General features: G+C 42.0%; 1 protein-coding gene across 1 annotated transcript in view; it reads right to left on the bottom strand.

The window, feature by feature from the left end:
* The window catches only part of igsf9ba (immunoglobulin superfamily, member 9Ba), a gene marked incomplete at both ends in the record, with an annotated part of 90574 nt that overhangs the window by 9568 nt on the left and 60821 nt on the right, over nucleotides 1-20185 (bottom strand). Inside the window, 11 exons of the mRNA XM_080732254.1 lie at nucleotides 78-239; nucleotides 409-493; nucleotides 1821-2047; nucleotides 3431-3606; nucleotides 4857-4980; nucleotides 12420-12570; nucleotides 13082-13201; nucleotides 14118-14258; nucleotides 14696-14838; nucleotides 15679-15824; nucleotides 18161-18302. Coding sequence (XP_080588380.1) covers nucleotides 78-239; nucleotides 409-493; nucleotides 1821-2047; nucleotides 3431-3606; nucleotides 4857-4980; nucleotides 12420-12570; nucleotides 13082-13201; nucleotides 14118-14258; nucleotides 14696-14838; nucleotides 15679-15824; nucleotides 18161-18302 — 1617 coding nt within the window. The remainder of the gene's footprint in view (nucleotides 1-77; nucleotides 240-408; nucleotides 494-1820; nucleotides 2048-3430; nucleotides 3607-4856; nucleotides 4981-12419; nucleotides 12571-13081; nucleotides 13202-14117; nucleotides 14259-14695; nucleotides 14839-15678; nucleotides 15825-18160; nucleotides 18303-20185) is intronic.

The following is a 20185-nucleotide window of genomic DNA, read 5'->3' as shown; positions in this document are numbered from 1 at the left end:
GAAACGGAGTGTGTTCAGAGAGAAACATAAGACAGTAGAAACCAGACAGCAGTACAGTAGCAGAGAATAAGGCCAACCTGGTTTGCGTTTAAGTTTGCGGCGATGCTGCTTGTTTACGAAGCAAGCTGCTAGAGTGCTGAAAAGTACTGCCGCTGCCAGGAAGCAGATGGTTGCTACGACGCCCGCAACCACAGGTCGCGCCAACCCCTCATCAGCCACCTCTGCAGGAGGGAAGGGATCTGATGGGGCATAAGTAATCTAATTACAGTATGTTACTGTAGGTAAGGTAGAGGTGACGGGCCGGACACATGGAAATCACAAATGCAGGTTTTTTTTCTTTTCATGGTTAAAGGCACGTGAACTGTTTCACTGTAACCGTTTGTAATGCTGCTGTCACAAGAAGCTCACCTGTGCTAGACACACCCACTACGTTGCTGCTCTCGCTGATGAGGTCATCCATGACTGCCATCACTCTGAACTCATACCAGGACTCCTGCCAGGGACACGAACAGAATCACACTCCCCTTATGTCTGTCTCACAGTAGCTCAAGACAGATTCAGAGCAACCAAATGTATCTCAACCAGCATCTCTCAGTGCACATTTACACATTTTCAATGCAAACAGTTGTCAGTGTGATGTGAATAGTTTTGTTTGCTTGGTTAAAAAGATAAGAAAAGTCCTTAATTGTCCCTTAACACTTCTTTAATTGTTCCTTAACACTTAACGTGATAAGAATTACCGCGGTGCGGTGCCACAGCCCCACTGCCTCGTTATCACGTCCAGGGACGTGTTAACTGGTTACCCTGATTACCAGGTAAACAGGTGCTGCGGCAGCCGCTGGTGAGCGGGAAAATTACAAATCCCATGACGACTTTCACTTCCTCATTCACAGCCATTGTATCTGGCTGCAAAAATCTTCCCTTTTCTGGCTACTTTCTCCCCACATCGTTCGATGGCCCCATTTTCTGTGGACTCTAGCTGACTCATGGATTTTTTCTTCTCCACGTGCACGCCGCCAACGGAAAAGATACACGGCAGTTAATCTACATTAGTTATAGCAAAACTATGGCAGCCCAAGTGTTAATTGACCATATTCAGACAGCGGCCATTTTGCTTTTACTTGGCCACTGTATGAATATGGTCAATTGAGACAGAGAGTATAAAAGCTGATAGGGAGGCAGCATAGCAGAAGAAAAGGAGGAATTCATCATCTGGCAGGAGTCAAAATGGACAGCAAGGACCCGCATTGTAAAGAACTTCAGCTGTCCCAGAAGTGATAGCATGGTGATGGAAGAAAGTGTATATAATAATGAGGGCTTTAAACCTCACAGCCAATGTGTGATTTCACATTGACAGTAAAGCCAAAACATCAAATAATAATATGTTTGATGAAAAAAAAAGAGAAAAGAATTTAGGGCTGTCACGATATGACATTTTACATGACGATTAATTGTCACTCAAATAATTGCGATTAACGATTTAATTGTGTTTTTGTTGTTGATAATTACATTTCTGTTTGGCTTTTAGGCTTTGAATATGCACATGGCAGATATGACACATATCTATCTAACACATAACCTAACCCTAAATACACAAAGAAATTACTGACATATTTGACAACTTACTACTTAAAGAATAACATTGAGAGTGAAAATAGCCGATCTACAAGCTCACAACGCGTTGCGACGCGTTGAATGTTGAAAATGTATGAAAATGTTTCAACATTCATGACAAAATAATAGAGATTATGTCATATAATTGCGATTAGACGATTATGTAATAATTGTGACAACCCTAATGGAACTCACTGAATACTTACCTGAACAAGGTCTCTGGCTATGAGCTCAGTCTCGGTAGCTGGGATCAGGTCGTCCAGCACCTCCCATCTCTCACCGAGGCGAAACTCCATGATGTAGCGATCAACGGGTGATGAGTGGTTGGCTGGAGGGAGCCATGTGAGGAGGACACCATGCTGCGTGCGATTGGCTGTGAGGCACCGTGGTGGAGTAAGAAGCACCAGTGGTTCTGGGGTACTCAAAGGAGAGCCTATCGGGGGACATAGAGTGAAACATCAGTGTTAAAGCTGCAGTCCCCAACTTTTATGTTCTACTTGGGATTCAAATTTCCTCAGTAGCTCAGTCGGTAGAGCTCTCGTCATGGGTTTGATTCCGGGAACTGCCAACTCAGCGTATGAGTAGCACGGCTTGCGTGCGGAAAGTCCTGCTAAAAGTACTGGGAGCTGATGGTAGGTGTGGCGCTCCACCTCGGCAAGCCATCTCTCAGGGGTCTAGAGCATTGTAACGGGGACAGACTCCCACGTGTTACCTGCTGATACCGACAATAAGCCACTCCCGACCTACCTGTTTGACCAGGGGAGATGTTCTCTCTGGGGGCGGCAGTGGCTCAGGGGTAGAGCGGCCGCTTGGGAACCGGAAGGTTCCTGGTTCGATCCCGGGCTCCCTCAGAGTTAGTGTCGAAGTGTCATTGAGCAAGACACTGAACCCCTAATTGCTCCCGATGAGCAGGTTGGTGCCTTGCATGTTTTCCTCTGCCATCGGTGTATGAATGTGTGTGTGAATGGGTGAATGCAATGCACAATCATTGTAAAGTGCCTTGGATAAAGGCGCTATATAAATGCACCATTTTCCATTTATGTTGCAGTTATAAGCTTCGAGCAGTATCACTTCTCGACCAGTACCAACACCTACACTTCTCAGAGGAAGAGTAGAGAGACCACATCAAACATACTCTACCTTATCCTGCTTAAAATATTATTTTGATCATTACGTTCTGGATTATGGCTCCATTTGGTTACATTTGTACTCTGAGATACAAATTGATAATTTAACTCTAAGAATTTTACTGTGTAAAGGGAGGTAGAGCATACTGTATTGACAGATAATGAGAACAAACTCAACAGGAAATTCCTTGCATTACCAAGGCTGAAATGTTGTGCAGAGTGCAGAGTGTTGTTTAAAATACTGTACACAATGGTGTACAAAACCACTATTCATAATGTGAACAGAATGTTAGCAGAACAAAAATACAAATAATACTAATAATTCATGTCCTTCGCTGCTTATTATGGCTCAACTGGTAGATTGTTTACTGTAGTTGATCTGTGCTTGTACTGTACATGTTTGTGATGGCCTGACTTTGTTTTATGGGTGAGATAATGGGTACAAAAAATCCATACTGTAATATGTATTGTTTGTACATCACTAGAGGGCAGTGTATTGCATTACATTTTTTTTTGATGAGCACACAAAATGAAAGTAGACAAATGTTAGGCAAATATGTAACTAAAGCCAAAGAAGCATTCTACCTTAACCAACGGCTAAATAGAACTCTCCAATAAAATAGCAAGAAAAAACAAACAAAAAACTAATGAAGCATGTTTAAAAGCGGTTTAAGCAGTAGGCTACCCACCTGCAGTGTTAACTGTCACAACCTCACTGAACGGCCCAGTGCCCAGTTTGTTTTGTGCCAACACACTGAACTGGTACTCTGTCCTGGGCTCCAGCCCTGGCACCACCAACCATGTCTGAGTGCCAGAGACGGGCATAGAATGCCAGTCATGAGGCCCAAAGTCTACTCTCTTCGACCTGGGGAATAGAAATTGAACAGGGAGAGAATCGTATTTTACTTATGAAACGCCTGAGTGCCATTAAAAATAGAAGAAAAAAAAACATCTTCCAAAAATTGAGCGTGAACATTATGAGATCCGCATTTATCCCTCTTTGCAAATTATATTGTTTATCTAAACTAGTTGGTCCACCTGGTCAGATACCTTTTCTTAACTTATTACACATACCGGTGTACATTACTATACTATAATCCTATACTATATAGATCCTATCCTATCCTATCCTATCATACACTATACTTTATGTACTATGGCCAAATTTGAATCAGAATTCACAGTCAGTGATTTTGTTCACAGAATCCTGTTACAACTGTTTTTCTCCCTGGAACATGAAATGTGCAGTGTTCTAGCCCAAGATTATCACCTCTAACTCAGTAATTACTAGAGAGCTGTTGACTGGTACATTTGTAGTTACATCTCCATTCAAGAACACTGAAGAGAAGCTTCATTGCTCATGTAATAATTAGTGGTCATTGCTTGGCAGTTAGAGTCAACAAATTTGCATTTGTTGGTGAGAGGCGTTAACGGTGACTTGAGCAGTGATAAACACTATTTACCACAGTGTTCACTAAAGCAACACTTGAGCATCAGATAATTAATTCAACCACATCCTGACAATCTCACACTACTGTATAGTATGCCTATCACGGCTGCTGACGTGTACAGTACATAATGAGCTTAATGGTGACATTTATGCCAACTCCCCAACATGTATGGCGCTTAATAGGATGCTAATGCAATGGCTCTGTATAACATTCCATTACTTTTCCAATAAGCCTCAACATGAATTATGCATAATCTATGATCTATTATACTGTAGTTCATATAATAATAATGCACGTCAATTTGCAATGCAGCAAATCATGTAACCATACAAATACTAAACCCCAGAGAAGATAATTACAGTATGTGAAAGGCTTCTGCCCTCATCGTGTCTGCTTCAAGTCCGTGGACTGAATGTTTTACCATCAAAGAGGAGTTAACTTTCTTGCCTCTTTGATAGTAAAACAACACTTTGCTCTCAGGTCAAACTAGAATCATACCTCTCTGCCTTTTAATGTCATCACACTGCTGCCATCAGGTTAAAGCACAACACTCTAAAATCCTGAGTGTTAATTTAACTCTGAGAGTGAAAGGAAATGGACCCCAAAGGTCCATTTGTTCACTCTCAGAGATAAAAGAACACTCAGGATTTTGCCGTGTACTCACACTGGGCCGTACCACACTGAGAATGTCTGTTCAAAGCCACCATCATATCCTGGTTCCCAGGACACATTAGCAGAAGATGTAGAGGCCAACACATGGATATTGCCAGGAGCATGTGGGCTGGTACCTAGTGTTTAGAAGAGAGACAAATATTGATTAAAAACAAGCAAACGTAGATGCACTGTACTTCACGCATTTGTATTCATGATGTACTAATATAAGGCTGCAATCCATAACTGTTTTTAGTGAATAAAGTGATATTTTAACCGATGTGGGTGGAGGGAGGGCAGGGGGCAGTAAGGGTTTAAGTGTTCATGGATACCTCAACACTTGCTGTAGCTGGGAATACAAACCTGGGACCTTCTGTTTCCCAGGCTCCCTCTCTACTAGGGCATTCACAGAATATTCCAATATCAAAGTCACTAATATAGCTGCAAGCAGCGATAAAGTGGCCAAGGCATAAGAAGCAGGAAAGCAAAAAGGCATCAAGGGAAAGCAAAGAAGACATCAAAGAAAAACTAGAAGCAGTGTTCTTCCGAACAGGACTCCGGCAGGTCAGGTAGGTTTTTTTTGGCCTAGTGGTGACTCTATAATAGGCCAAAGTGAAAAGGGTGCCACGCGTTCTTGGGCCTTTCACGGCAATCGTACGCTGCATGCGGGATTTGAGGCATTTTGTCTCAAAAATGGGTTTTGCTAAAGTTGACCCGCTGGTGGCGCTATAACAGGCCAATGTGAGAAGGGTGGCATCTGTTCCTTGGCCTGGTGGGAATGTGTGTGCAAAATCTCACACACATAGCAGGCTACGTTCATGATTTGAGACATTTTGTTCAAAAAGGAGCAATCCTGCAAACCTTGGAATTCAATGTTAGCCAATTAGATAGAATATGATATCTGACAAATCTGTCATGATTACATCACTGTAGAGATACTGTGTACTGATTTGTGTGATTTTCGGATAAAATCTGAAGGAGTAATATCGAAGAATGTGTTTTACATACTGTAAGTCGGCCTTCTGGTGCCGCTATAAATGGCAGATGTGAAAAATGCAGGGCACAGGTTTTTCCTTGGCCTCTGGGAAGTGTGCATACAAAGTTTTACACTAATCGGTGGTTATAGGTAAAAGCACAAATTGGCCTCTACACAACATGTATGCAAAAGACTGTAGGCCTATATGCAACAGACATAAAAAAACTGTGATACTATGCATCTGGACAGTTTGATGATGTACATAGTAAGCCTTGCTGAGCTATGAAGACCATAATGAATCGGCCGAGCCATGAATCTCATAGGGCAGGAGCCTATCTCCTGTTTCTGTAGCGTATGGCAGCTTGATGTACAAGTACACCCCCTGGACATGACGCTAGTATGTCGCAGGGAGTCACCCCCAATCCAACCCTTGATGCTGAGTTTCAAGCAGGGAGGCACTGGGTCCCATTTTTTAGAATCTTTGGTATGACGCGACCCGGGTTTGAACCCGGATCTCCTAGTCTCAGGGCAGACACTAAAACCACTAGGCCACTGGAGCTGGTACATGATATCATTGCAATCCTTGGAAATCACAACATAGGTGCAGACATGACAGTTTGTATTATAACGCTTGTTTCAGGATTTATGATGCAAAATACATTATTTAGTAATGGTGGATATTAAAATACGCATCAAGGGGGGTTGGGGGACATTTTTAGGAAGGCTCCATATCAGACATTGTTCAAGGAACCAAAACTGTAAAGTCTACCAAATGTCATGGTATTATGCTTATATAAACCCCAAGCGGGATTCGATCCAACGACCTTCTGCATGAAAGGCATATGCCCTGACCACTACACTAGGCAGCCACAGGATCTGTTAACCATGTTTGTTAAAAAAAAAAAGTTCTATGTAGGCTGAGTGCCTTGATTTTATTGATTTATTTTTTATATTTTGGAGGCTTGGGGTGAAATCAATCTGAGTAAATGTAATCTGAGTATTTCTGACATTTTCGAGTGATCATATTTTCTTTTACTCAAAACAGAAAAAAACAGCCGGTAGAGAAGGGCTCATTTTAAACATGAACGTGATCTGGAGTTAGATCAGACGTGTCAACATTAAAGAGTTTGACATATGCACATGCCATGGGCATCCAGGATGTTAACATCAACTCAACCCGACATGGGGTTTGAACTGCCAACCATCCATATACCAGGCGCAGGCACTGACCACTACACTACGGCAGTCACACATTATGGACCTGTCATTTAAAAAAAAAAAAGAAAAGAAAAAATAAAAAGTTTCATGTAAATCTACAGTAGTTGTGGGGCTCATTTTAAACGTGAACGTGATCTGGATCAGACGTGTCAACATTAAAGAGTTTGACATATGCACATGCCATGGGCATCCAGGATGTTAACATCAACTTAACCCGAGGTGGGATTTGAACTGACTACCATCCGTATACCAGGCACAGGCACTGACCACTACACTACGGCAGTCACACGTTATGGACCTGTCATTTTTTTTTTTTAAAGAAAAGAAAAAAGAAAAAGTTTCATGTAAATCTACAGGAGTTGTGGGGCTCATTTTAAACATGAACGTGATCTGGAGTTAGATCAGACGTATCAACATTAAAGAGTTTGACATATGCACATACCATGGGCATCCAGGATGTTAACATCAACTCAACCCGATGTGGGGTTTGAACTGACAACCATCCGTATACCAGGCACAGGCACTGACCACTACACTACGGCAGCCACACATATTGGACCTGTCATTTTTAAAAAAAAGAAAAGAAAAAAGAAAAAGTTTCATGTAATGTACTTGACGCCTTCTTTCAAAATGATATAGTGCCCCCCTTTGGCCAATTGGGGTAAGATTGGTTTCAGCGATGTTTGGACTAACCCTCTACAGTAGTTCATCATGAAAATTTTACTTTGCATGTATGTTTTAGAGGCAGAAGAATAATTTGCATACAACTTGCAATATTGATTGAATTATTAAAAATGCATGTTTCAATTTTTAAAAAATCCGATCTGACAGATCTTTAGATGTTGGTCCAAAGTTCATGTAAAAAAGGTTCCGTGCACGTGACGCGAAAGTTCCGGAATAAAAGCGGGTTTAAGTGTTTTACAAACTGCTCAAAATGGCGGAAAATTTAAGGACGGAGCTTACTTAACAAAGACACGGATGGCTTCCGCTTGAGTCAAGGCACGCGTGTAACCAAGTTGCATGTCTTTAAACGAAACGAGGCATGACTTATGCCCCTTTAAAGTTTGAGTTTTCAAACGCTTCGTATAGCGCCCCCCTTTGGCCAATTGGAGTAAGATTGCTTTCAGTGATATTTGGACTAACCCTCTACATATTTGCCAAATGACATGAACGTGTCACTTTGCATGTATGATTTAGAGGCAGAAGAATAATTTGCATATAACTGCAACATTGAGTGAATTATTAAAAAATAACGTTTCGCTTTAAAGAAAATCCGCCTAACTTCTCAGACCGTATTGGTCGAAAGTTCATGTAAAAAAAGTTTCGCGCACGTTACACGAAAATCCCAGGAGGAGATACATTTTGACTGTTTTTCATATAATTCAAAATTGTGGGAGAAGTAAAGGTCAGAGGTCAAAAGTCAGAGCGTAAAAGTTGTTCGGCATGAGGAGACGCATAAGTGTATACAGGTTTCATTGCTGTACCTGAAACAGGGCATGAGCTACACCTGTTCAAAGTTGGCATTTTTCAAAGGCTTCCTACAGCGCCACCCTTTGGCCGATTGTTGCGAGCTTCGCGTTTTAGCCGTTTGGCATAGTCCTCTGCCATACTGCCGAGTTTCGTAAAAAGCGACTGCACGGTCTAGCCGCTAGAGAAAAAGTGGCGGAATAATGATGAAGTCCAATATCAATGAGTGGCCTTTTGCCACTTCGTGGCCTTGGCCACTAATTAGACGTTGTTCACCGAAGTCGAATACTTTTTTCTCTCTTTAAAAAAAAAAAAAAATGTCTTCATGGTTTATACAGCTTGGCTAGATAGGAAGTCATAAGAACGAGTTGTCAATGACCCCGGTGGATGAATTGGTTAATGCTCTATACTGAATATCGATGTCATGCGTCACGTTTCGTCTCCCGAAACTAATTACTAGTGGGAAAAACAGCGGCCAGCCGGCAAACTCGAAGTCATGATGGAGGAAGAGCCCGCTAATGCAACTGTCACTACTAGACAGAGACTTTCTCGTTTTTATTGGATGGAGAAAAAAAAATATTTCATAAACATATTTCCTGTCGAATATTCGACTATTCGAATACTTTGAGGTCGAATAATTCGAATACTAAAAATCACTATTCGTGAATGCCCATTCAGCTACAATATACAGTAACTGACACAACTGGAGTTGGAGGTGGTCTTCCTGCTCTTCTACTGAGACATTTACGGTAGATCCTGAGGTCACGTAGTGTAGGAACACTGCGTGTTGACACTTGCACAAAACCCAAAGGAAATAACGTGCCTTCTTAAATGGGCTCTCCATTATAGCGCAAAAGTGAAAAATGTAGGTGCTCGTGCGAGGGACTTGGGTAGGACATGGATTGCAGCTTTAACGCTATGTAAAACATTCATATTTTATCACTTCACAATCACTTAGTAAAGCACCAGCTATGCTGTCAAGTTCACTTTAGTCCCTCAACAGCTGTTTTGGTTAGTTAGACTGAGTCATATTGAGTTCAATCCAAGTCCAGTTAGTCGGGGGCCTTAGGGGCACAGATGTATCCCAGGGCCTGCTCTAATGATTTAGCTAGGGCGCCCGAGTCGGCGACCTACGGGGTCGTCACAGCGGCCAAATCAAGTTGGGAAAGAAATCTGCTTTAAGTAGGATGTGAGGGGTCTAACTAGGGGTTTGTCATGATTCTGAATCCATTGTAAGCACTTGTTTTGCACAAAAAACATTCCTTGGGCTATAAATGGCCCCACAAAACGCCCACAAAATGATGGTTTAGTGATGAGTCATCACTTTTCACAGTTTTGTGGGTGTTTTGTGGGGCCATTTGTAACCCAAGGAATGTTTTTTGTGCAAAACAAATGCTTGCAATGGATTAATCTTGCATTGTAAGTAACTTTGCTAAATGGCTAAATTGTATATCCTATTTAAAATTTTAAGAACACAGAAGTATTTTGCTCCCTGTACCTGTACGAGTGAATGACCAATAAAAGCCTCTTGAATCTTTAAAATACAGTGGGAGCCGATTGGCTAACGTTATTTTGGCTGAAACGGTTGTCTCTGTTGTCTGTGAACATCATAGACCCTCTACCGGCTGTGGCTGTGGCCCACAGCCAATGGCCTCTCACTGGGATTAGAGGCAGACTTGTGCCTGGTCTGAAACACTACAGCTGTCTGCAGTGTTGCCAGATTTGGCAAGAGAATCAAGCGGTCAGGTATACGAAAACAAGCCCAAAAGAAGTGACTAGACCACATGATCACACACGGGGGGGTCCCTAGAAAAATCTAAAACAAATCTACTACACAATTCTTGTATGAATGCACAAAACATTTTCAGATGGGGGGGGGGGTCTGTGGACAAATACATAATAATTTGGGAGGCTTTGGCATTAAAATGTTTGAGAACATTAGGAAGCAAGCCCAAATACACAACTTCACTTTAGAAACAAGCCTAAAAGGCTGCAACCTGCAACCTGCACTATTTACAAGCGGCTTAACAGAAAAACAAGCCCAGTGTCGCTTATAATAAGCAGACTTGGCAACGCCGGCTGTCTGCAGCCCAGCTTTGGTGGCACCTGTCAGATGAAGGTCAGTCACTGCGAGACAGTCTGGTCACTGCTTACAATGAAACCACGAGCCCTGAGGTGTTGTGGTCCCTGCTGCAGTTTTACTGACCTTTTTTTTTCTTTTTTTCTTTTTTTTTGGTATTTTCATGCTTTATTCAGATAGTTACAGTGAGAGAGAGAGACAGGAAACAAGGAGAGGGAGAGAAGGGGAAGAGAAGGACATATAGCAGAGGTCTTCAACAGGGGGTCCGGGACCCCTAGGGGGTCCTCAGAGTTACTACAGGGGGTCCTCCAAATCTTCCAATCCTTTTTATACAGGTATTAACAACTTGAACCCTAGTGTCCATATTCTGACAACTGTAGCCAAAAATAGCAGATCTACAAGCTCACAACGCCTCGTGCTGCGAGGCGTTGTGAGCTTGTAGATCGGCTATTTTCAGCAAAGAGGTTTGGTGTTGAGGGGAAAAAGAGCACACTAAGTACAGAGTAAAAGGTCAAGTTTATTAGGTAACGACGACTCAAGTGGTTAAATATCAAAAACACAATTTGACATGAATCCAAAATAAATGTGGGTGTCCCTGCTTCATCTCTCTCTCAACTAAGGGGTCCTTGGCCTGAAAATGTTGAAGACCCCTGACATATAGCAAAGAGCTTCGTGTGTGATTGCAAGGCACTGAGCCATAATGGTATACACTCAACCAGGTGATCTCAAGTTCCACTGAATTAATAAGCACTGTTCACACCAAGAACGAATAATGACAACAATGATATGTTGTTTAAAAAAATAAAACATTCTAACGAGAGTTATTATAGTTTTTAAATATTATTTTGTTTTTATTCTGTTTTTAAGTTTGATTTCAGTTTCGTTTTAGTTAGAAGCAGAGTTCAGTTTTTATGCACCACATACAAACCTGCAAGTCTACTGGAACTCTCAGTTCTTTTAAATCACAGCTAAAGACCTTTCTGTTTGCCGCTGCCTTATTGAGATTTGTTTAATGATTCTTCGGCACTGCATATTGTAGTTTTAGAAATAGACTAGTTTCTAGTTTTTTTGTTGTTCAGGTAGGAAAGCATGGATTTAAAGAAACTGAAAAAGGTGGGAAAGAAAGAAGGCATGACATCAGATATGATGTTAAAAAAACTAAAACAAAGGTGATTTTACACGCAATTTGATACATTTCTTTGTTCGTTTTAGACAGTCTTGCATTGTTCATTTTAGATTTTATTCTAGTTTTATTAATCAATTTCCTTCAGTCTCAGTTAATCATAATAGCTGGTTCTAGATTAAGTGGGTGGCAGAGTTCGCACCACAGCTACAACAGAGGTACACTGATCAATCCAAATCCATCCGAATTTCCAAGGAGGAACAGATACCTGCATAGTCCAAGAAGCATCTATCTACTTCAGTGGTTCTCAAACTTGGGGTCGGGACCCAAATTATTTTGTGGGGTCCCCAGATGATTAGCTTAATGTAAAAAAAAAACATTAAACAAACCAACATAAGTGTTACTATACAGGGTATCTGCACATTTATAAAGTGACAATTTAAGGACTTTCAAGACAGTTTTAATAACAAACTGGCCAACCTGCTCACAGTTGTGAGGCGTTGTGAGCATGTAGATCTGCTATTTTCACAATATTCATCTGTGGAACTGAGTCACATTAAATTTAATACCTACAATTCCAAGTGCTTGTCAGGGTGGGGGTCCCAAGTTCAAATAATATGCTTAATTTGGGGGTCACGGCCTGAAAATGTTTGAGAACCCCTGAGTTGGGAGTCTGAAGATTTGAGTTTTCAGAGTGCAGGGGAAGATGTACCTATGACCAGGAGTCGTGTGCTGGCAGTGATGCTGGTGACCACATTGGTGGCTACACACTCCCACTCCCCATGGTCCTCTTTGCTGAGGGACAGGAACTGTAAGCTGCCACTGGCCAGGATGTTGTGCTTACTCCTACTGGGCTTCCCCACCTTCAAAGAAACGTACACAAATTAAACATTGGAATTACAATATTGATTCCACAGAGGTCAATCAATCAATGACGAGCCATGCAATTGTTGAAAAATAATGCATGATGCATGATACAGTATTTAGTACAGTAATTTTTTACAAAATATTTTACGTTTTTCAGATTTGTTTCTATGAAAGCCAAAGGTGTAAGCTATCAAATCGTTTTGGAATTTTGTTTCTAACTGCTACAGAGGCTGAGTAATACGTTTTCCAGAAAAACAGTGGGTAATTTTCAAATCGGACTTAGGTTTTTAAGGCTTTATTCAAATCAGACTTAGGCCTAAATGGGTTAAAAGGTGAATGATCAGCTATCATTATCGTTATTGGATTTTGTCCACAATTCCATGCTGTAAAAAACAAAGGGACCCATAAAAATCTGTCTGCGACCCACAAATGGATCCTGATCCAGTGTTTGGGAAGTACAGTATGCTAGATGGTTTGGTTCTCTGAGGTGTGCTTGGTGGTCCATACCTTTCTCCAGGTGATGGTTGGTATCTCAGGGTCTCCGGAGGCAGCACAGGGAATAACCAGCTCTCTCCCAGCCTCCTGACGGTACTCCCCCCCAGGCCTCACGTTAAAGTAAGGGGGATCCTAGACACGCACGCACGCAGGCGCGCACGCGCACACGCACACGCACACACACACACACACACACACACACACACACACACGTCACAGACGTTCACACAGTGCATATCGTCATTGTCGGGCAGAAACCTCCTATCTAAGTTTCAAATGTGTATGTTTTTTCGTAAGGTAAAGCCCTGCTTCACGGTACAAGACTGTCGCCTAAAACTAGTAAAACTAGCAGATCTACGTACTACAAGCAGACAACTTTCAGTTCAGGGCTGTTCAATCTGGAATGACCTACCTCTAACAATAAGAGACTGTTTGTCATTTCCATCCTTCAAGTACAATCTAAAAAAATGGTTAGTTGACAATCAAATCTGTGACCATGTATAGTCTTAATAGTACAGCTCATGTATGTATATTTTTAGCTATCCTTTTTCTAATGTAGGGTACTGTGGTAATATGTGTTGTTTTCTTGGTTACAGGAGAAATAGTATTTGTATGTATGTTTTTAAACGCCCTCTCCTAATGTAGGGTTACTGTTTGTTGGTATGTGTTGTTTTGTCTTCATGTGGGGACTACGGACAAAATGTAGCATTCTTGCTAATTCCGGTGTATTTACATTGCTTTTATGTAGTGTTCATTAATATGCATTGTCCCATCTAAATTAACAAATAAAGTAAAGTAAGTAAATGGCCCACTACGGCAAATCCAATTTCTGGCCGTACTAGATTGGAAGCAGATTGGTTTCAAGTCTGAACAACGCATTTCAATGTGAAGCGTTGTGATTTTTGCCACCTTTCTGCGACACTCTTGTGCTATGAACTATTAATTTATTAAAAAACCCGAAAAGTAAAAAAATGGAGATACAGGAGTTTCTGCCTGAAAGGGATGATATACTGTAGTCACCATGCCCAGTGGCCGATCTGTGATGTACCTTTAGCACCAAAGTGGCAGGGGGGGACATGCCCATGGTACCCAGGGCGTTGTAAGGCACACAAGTGTACGTGCCCAGGGAGTCTTCTGTGGCCTCTGCCACCCGGATACTTCCATCTGGCATCAGGCTCCAACCAGGGTACTGAGACAGGAGAAGAACCGAAGCGTTAATTTCATTTCTCCACTTCTATTCTACACCATCATGTGACCTATAAATAAGACAGTGACGGTGAATGTTAAAGTAGGTGAAACATACGTGTTAATGAAGTGCCGGCAGATGAATATAGACAGAAAATGTATGCGTCACCATTAGTAGGCCTATCTCCAATGGAATAATTTAATGAGACGAGAAAAAACATTATTTGACAGCTAAGCTGCCTTCGCCAGGCTTAATCTACCAAGAGTAAGATTAATCCTGACAAAGGCAGTTTACGGTAGCTGTCATTGTCTTTCGTTTTTTAAGTCTCAATAATGGTCAAATTAGATTGTGCGCAGACTCATAATCTTTCTGGACATTGTATCTTATTCCAGTGCAATGGCCGGACCATTAGTAAGTAGTAAGCCCTGAGGCACACCGACCTTCTCCACGCGGAGAGGATAGCCATCTTTCTCCCATTTTACTGACGTCACAGGTGGGTTGGCATCCACTGGGCAGCGGATGACCCCTGGCAGTTTCCGTGGGACATAGATAACCGGAGGCATGTTGATCACTCGGGCAGGGTCTGAGGGACAACGCAATCAACAATCAGGAGCAATAATTTTTTACAGGTAAGTAATATAATACCTTCCCTCTCAACTCTCAAGTATATGATATAATCACATTCGCAAATGCCAATTCATGGCGGTGTCTTGTTAACGTGACATGTCAACATGACTGAACATCATTGTAAACTTAGCAGTGGGAATCTAAATTAAGATTTCAAATTTCCCTTAGATTTGATGCCTCTTATCTGAGGCCAGTGATAAATCCGGTGCCCAGACTGCAGTGCTGCAGATCCCCATCTCTCACACACACTGGAGCACAGAAATCAATGGCCAGTAGCAACTTGGGAGCAAATTAGCATAACCAACACACTACGGCTGACAATAAAAAAATCAGAGGGCCGGGAGTGGCATTTCGCTTTCGCTGGTCTCTACTGATGAACAGAAAGGTCACATTTCAGTTCACTAAGGGCACATTTAGGGAGTCTTATTCAGGGGCGCAGACTGGCACTGTCTGCTATGAGCTAGGACAAGCCTGCCCTCAACTCTCCTTCCGAGGACAATGCTAGCATCAGAAAAGATCAAACTTGTATCATCAGATCCTTACAAAACATGAATATGGCAGACTGGGTGATACATTCGGTCAAAATGATGCGTGGAGAAATGGTTTCCTTCTCCACAACAGATGACCTTGAAATTGAGGAAGCCGGTTACTGTACTGCATTTCTATGGTAAGACACTGGGTGCTGATAATCTAGCAGTCTAGCAGCCTCCATACTGCTGCTGTTCCCTCCTCGCACAGCTCACTGTACAGTCTCCCCACCCCTCCCCCTATACTGCGTTGCCACGGCAACACTCACACTGAACAGTCAGGTGTGCCGACGATGAGGGCGAGATTCCCAGGCTATTACTTGGACTGCAGGTGTATTTCCCAGCATCCTCTGGCTTGACCCGGAAGATGATGAGGGTGCCGTCGATAAGGATTCTCACTCGGAGCTTCAGATCACTGCGAAGAGGATGCAGACATTTGTCACAATGTGTCACTGAAACACACCAGATGCCATGAATGCAATTACAACGAGGTGCCATGAGAGAGCAGCACAGAGTCAGACAGCAGCCGGTGCTAAGAGGGCTCTGAAAGATAAATCGGCTAATTGCCATAATCACCAGTTGTTACAGCCCTCTTGTTTTCTCCCTTGCTACCCTTTCAAATGAAACACTCTAATGGACAAGCAGATATTATAATTGCATTTTGAATGGCGAACAAATCCAGTGCACTGCGCATCATGACTATGAAATGACATAAAGTAATACACCATATTGCAAAAAAATGTAATGTTAGAATTTCCAACTATTTAACATTGTATCACATATCATGTAATTTTCTTGTGCAATTTCTTATTTTTTCAATACATCGAGCCAAAAAAGGACTGTATGAAATTAGATGAATTAACAATGTCTCTCCCATTGAAGAGAAAGGCATAGAAGGGACATTTCCTGTTCTTTTGTGTCAAACAGAGATAATCAATCCATTGGGGCTTCAGTGACATGTTTTGTGTGATATGAAGAGATGTTTCCATTTTGTTTTTTTAATTATTATTATTTCAAAACATTTTCAAAAAAACATTCTAAAAAATAAACAAATTCAAAGATTATTATTTCATGAGTAAATCAAAGAAAAATCTAAGAAATTCAATAAATTAGAAAACAAATGTTTAAGAAGTAGTGAAAATAGCCGATCTACAAGCTCACAGTGCAAAGCGATGCGTTGTAAGCTTGTAGATCTGCTGTTTTCACTAGTTGTCTAATTTTGCTTTTGGGTCACGAGCTAAAGAGTTTGGGAACCACAGATCTAAGGTGTTTCCACAGACATCCCTGTTAAGACTTGCTTTGCCCGTCAGTCAGTGCTCCCTCCACTTAATTCTCCCTTGCAATTGTAGTTTGTGTCTGTCACTTGTGTGATATACGGTAAACTCCTCAGTCTCTAAAGGCTTCCTGGCTACACACCAGATCATCACTGCATGCCCACTGTAGCATGACACGAGCACAAAGTCACGTGATAGTGTCATCAGAGCATGCTAATGCACCTGGCACGGTCCAGACAGACTCCTGCTAGGGTCACTCTTACATCCTCTGGGGCCACACCAGGACAGGGCGCGCATCCACAGACATGCACACGCACATGCACGCACGCACGCACACACACACACACACACACACACAGCCACCTGCCAAGTCACGGCCACACTAATTCACCACAGGACGAGGCTCAAACACACGGTGTCACTCGCAACACAACGGTTGGGGTATAAACGCTCTAGTCTAGAGAGCTCAATGGGCAGTGATGAAGCTGAGGCTTTGAGTTGGGGAACATGAAGGTTTCACCTGAGACAATTAGATAGATTGTATAAATCCAAGAGGAAGATTCGGGTGTCCCATAGCATCAATTAATTGAGTAAAAAGGACCCCAATGGAAACAAGCCATAGGCTTTCTTGGGTTTAAAATCCTCTAAGCAGACCTTGTGTTGAACTGCACTTTCCTGTGCTTTTTGTTTTGCAAACTGATTGATTGATTGATTGATTGATTGATTGATTGAAAACTTAATCAATCAAAATAAGTAAAAACAAAAACACAACACAACAGGGTTAAAAACACTAAAAGGGGACAGATAAGAAATCAAAATGTGGTATATACCCATTTAGGCCTAGAATTATTGAATGCTTTAACCAGTGAAAAATAGCAGATATACAAGCTCACAGCGTGGCACGAGTGCCGCGCTGCAAGCTTGTAGATCTGCTATTTTTGAAACAGTCGTGAAAATGTGTGCAAATCTTTGAATATATGTATTTTCAAAGCGAACGTTTGTAACTCAAATTTTGCTTCTGGGGGGTCCCTGGAACTAAATATTTTGAGATGGGGGTCTGTGGTCAAATACATATCATTTTGGGGGTCCTTCACATGAAAAAGTTTGAGAACCACTGACATAGTAGTCTCTCAAGAACAGACTAACTGAGCTCCATTTAAGTGAAAAGGACCTTTTCTTTGACGATGGCTGGCCAAAAATCTTAGAAGGATTCAAAAGACACTTATAGAATCGGGTCAAAATTCAAATTTTCACGTTTTTTCAAAAATAGCAGATCTACAAGCTCGCATCGCGGCACTCGGTGCCGCGCTGTGAGCTTGTATATCTGCTATTTTTCAATAGTTAAAGCATAAAATAATGATACACAATAATGTGTACCCGTTCTAAATGGGTTTTAATTAGACTCTCAGGTCACACAGAGCAGACAGAGCAGGCAGTTAGATGACAGTACAGTAAGTGAACTCGATCATAACTTTACTTCTTGAAGTAGACGTTATCCTCTTCCCAATACCAGGTGTAGGTGAGGTTTCCAGGATATGCCTCTGCTTGACAGGTGAAGAGTGCATTCTGGGATATGTTTACAGTGATGTTTTCCGGTGGTGACACAATGTATGGAGGCCCTAAAAGGACAGACATAAACATTTCAGTGTCATGAACATGTGGCGACACATTATCGTGTGGTTTTTAACCCTGATCAGAAAATCAAATAAACCTATTACACTAAATACAGACCTTGGTGTACTTCCACTAAAGGAACAGATCATGGGCTTTGGCAGACAGAGTACAAAGTATGCATATTTACAGTATACAACGCATTTCCACAGCCTGATGTGCAAGACAGCAAGCGGCTGGCTACTGTAATCTTAATGTTAGTCAGTGGAGGAGCTGACGTGTGCTTCACAGGAGCAATTAGTGAGGGAAAGTTAGCCGAGTCTTGGACCAATCTGGGAACTAAATGCTTTCCAATAGCTTTCTTCACAAATGTGTTCATAAAGGTGTCTACTACCCCCTCTGAATTTTGTCAAACCCAACTCCCTTGACAAACTTTGTGGGAGACAATCAGTTGGGGGTATCCCGAGGGCCTGGGATTAAAATATGAAATGGCCAATATGAGCGTATGAGGTGTGTAATCAGGGTATTGTTGGGCTGCTGAATCCATTGCAACCATTAGTGTTCAGTTAAACTCCTTGGCCTAAAAATAGTCCACACCTACTTTTGTGTGTCCATAAGACATAATATTGGCAATACAAAAATGGTTTGGTGGGGAAGGGTTTGTATTCATGAAAACTATTCAAGATCAGGTGTGTAAACACACATCATAACGCACAGGATAACATGATGAAATCTGACAAGGAACACTCAAACACAGGGTTTAAAACATAGGGACAAACAGGACATAGGTGAACTCGAATGACATGATTGCCTAAGCCTTAGCCAATTAGGCCTATTTTATGGCCTAATTGGCTTTCTACACATTTGTGAAGAAAGCTATTGGAAAGCATTCAGTTCCCAGATTGGTCTACCATTCGGCTAACTTTCCCTCACTAAATGGGTTTATCCTTTGCTCCCTGAGGTACTGTGTGTACTGCTTCAGAACCTAAACAAAACAGCAGACGCCATTAAAGGTAAGCCGTCTTTTATGAGTGGCCCCAGATTCAAGGCACCATGTTGTTTCCTTCATGGCGCGCAGAGCCTTATACTGTACATTAGATGGGACTTATTACTACTGATTATCCAGTGTGGTTGACTCACTCAACAATAAAGAATCACACCTAGGGTAAAGTGAGCGGTGCTATTTATGAGTTAATTTCCTTAAGCGTCCCGCGAAGCTTGGCCAATGTGACCCTGGGCGTACAACAAACTTTGAACACTTTGTGCCAAAATGTAGGCCAGATTTAGGCCACACTTCACTTCCCGGACAAAGCCAGCTGTTGGAGCTTAGCTACTACTACTACTTAGCACCACTCAAAAATACAAGCATGTGGATCTCGGGATCCACATGGGAACAGTGAGGCTCCAATGTTGATTTTGCACTTCATGAGGTCAGTCTGTGACTTCAGTTATATGACGTCAGTCGTCTATAAATGATAAAATGGACAGCTTTTACATAAGTAGAACCTTTTTCCAAAGCGCTTTACAATGTATTTCACATTGACATTCACTCTTACATTCACTCACCGAGTGGGAAGGAAACCATGCAAGGCAGCAGCAGCCTGCTCATTGGAAGCAGCCTTGCTCAAGGACACTTTGACAAACAGCCAGGAGGAGCTAAGGAGAACCTTCTGACTCCAAGACAGCCACCCCTCCATAACATACCGGTATCTATGATGTACGATTCCAAATTTGGGCATATTTTCAGCCCGGTCAGAGCATTGAGCTAAACAACTGGAGAGGGCATAGAAAATCCCGGCCTACTCAGTTCAACGAAAGTTGCTCACCCAGCGCATACTCCCGTCCCCTGGGGACAAGCTCCTTCCGGGTATTTGTCACGTCACTGAGGTTA

The sequence above is a fragment of the Nannobrachium achirus genome, assembly GCF_963921795.1.
Source record: "Nannobrachium achirus genome assembly, chromosome: 8".
NCBI classification, from domain to species: domain Eukaryota; kingdom Metazoa; phylum Chordata; class Actinopteri; order Myctophiformes; family Myctophidae; genus Nannobrachium; species Nannobrachium achirus.
The sequence above is the reverse complement of the archived record's forward strand: the minus strand, read 5'-3'. Positions and strand labels throughout refer to the sequence as shown.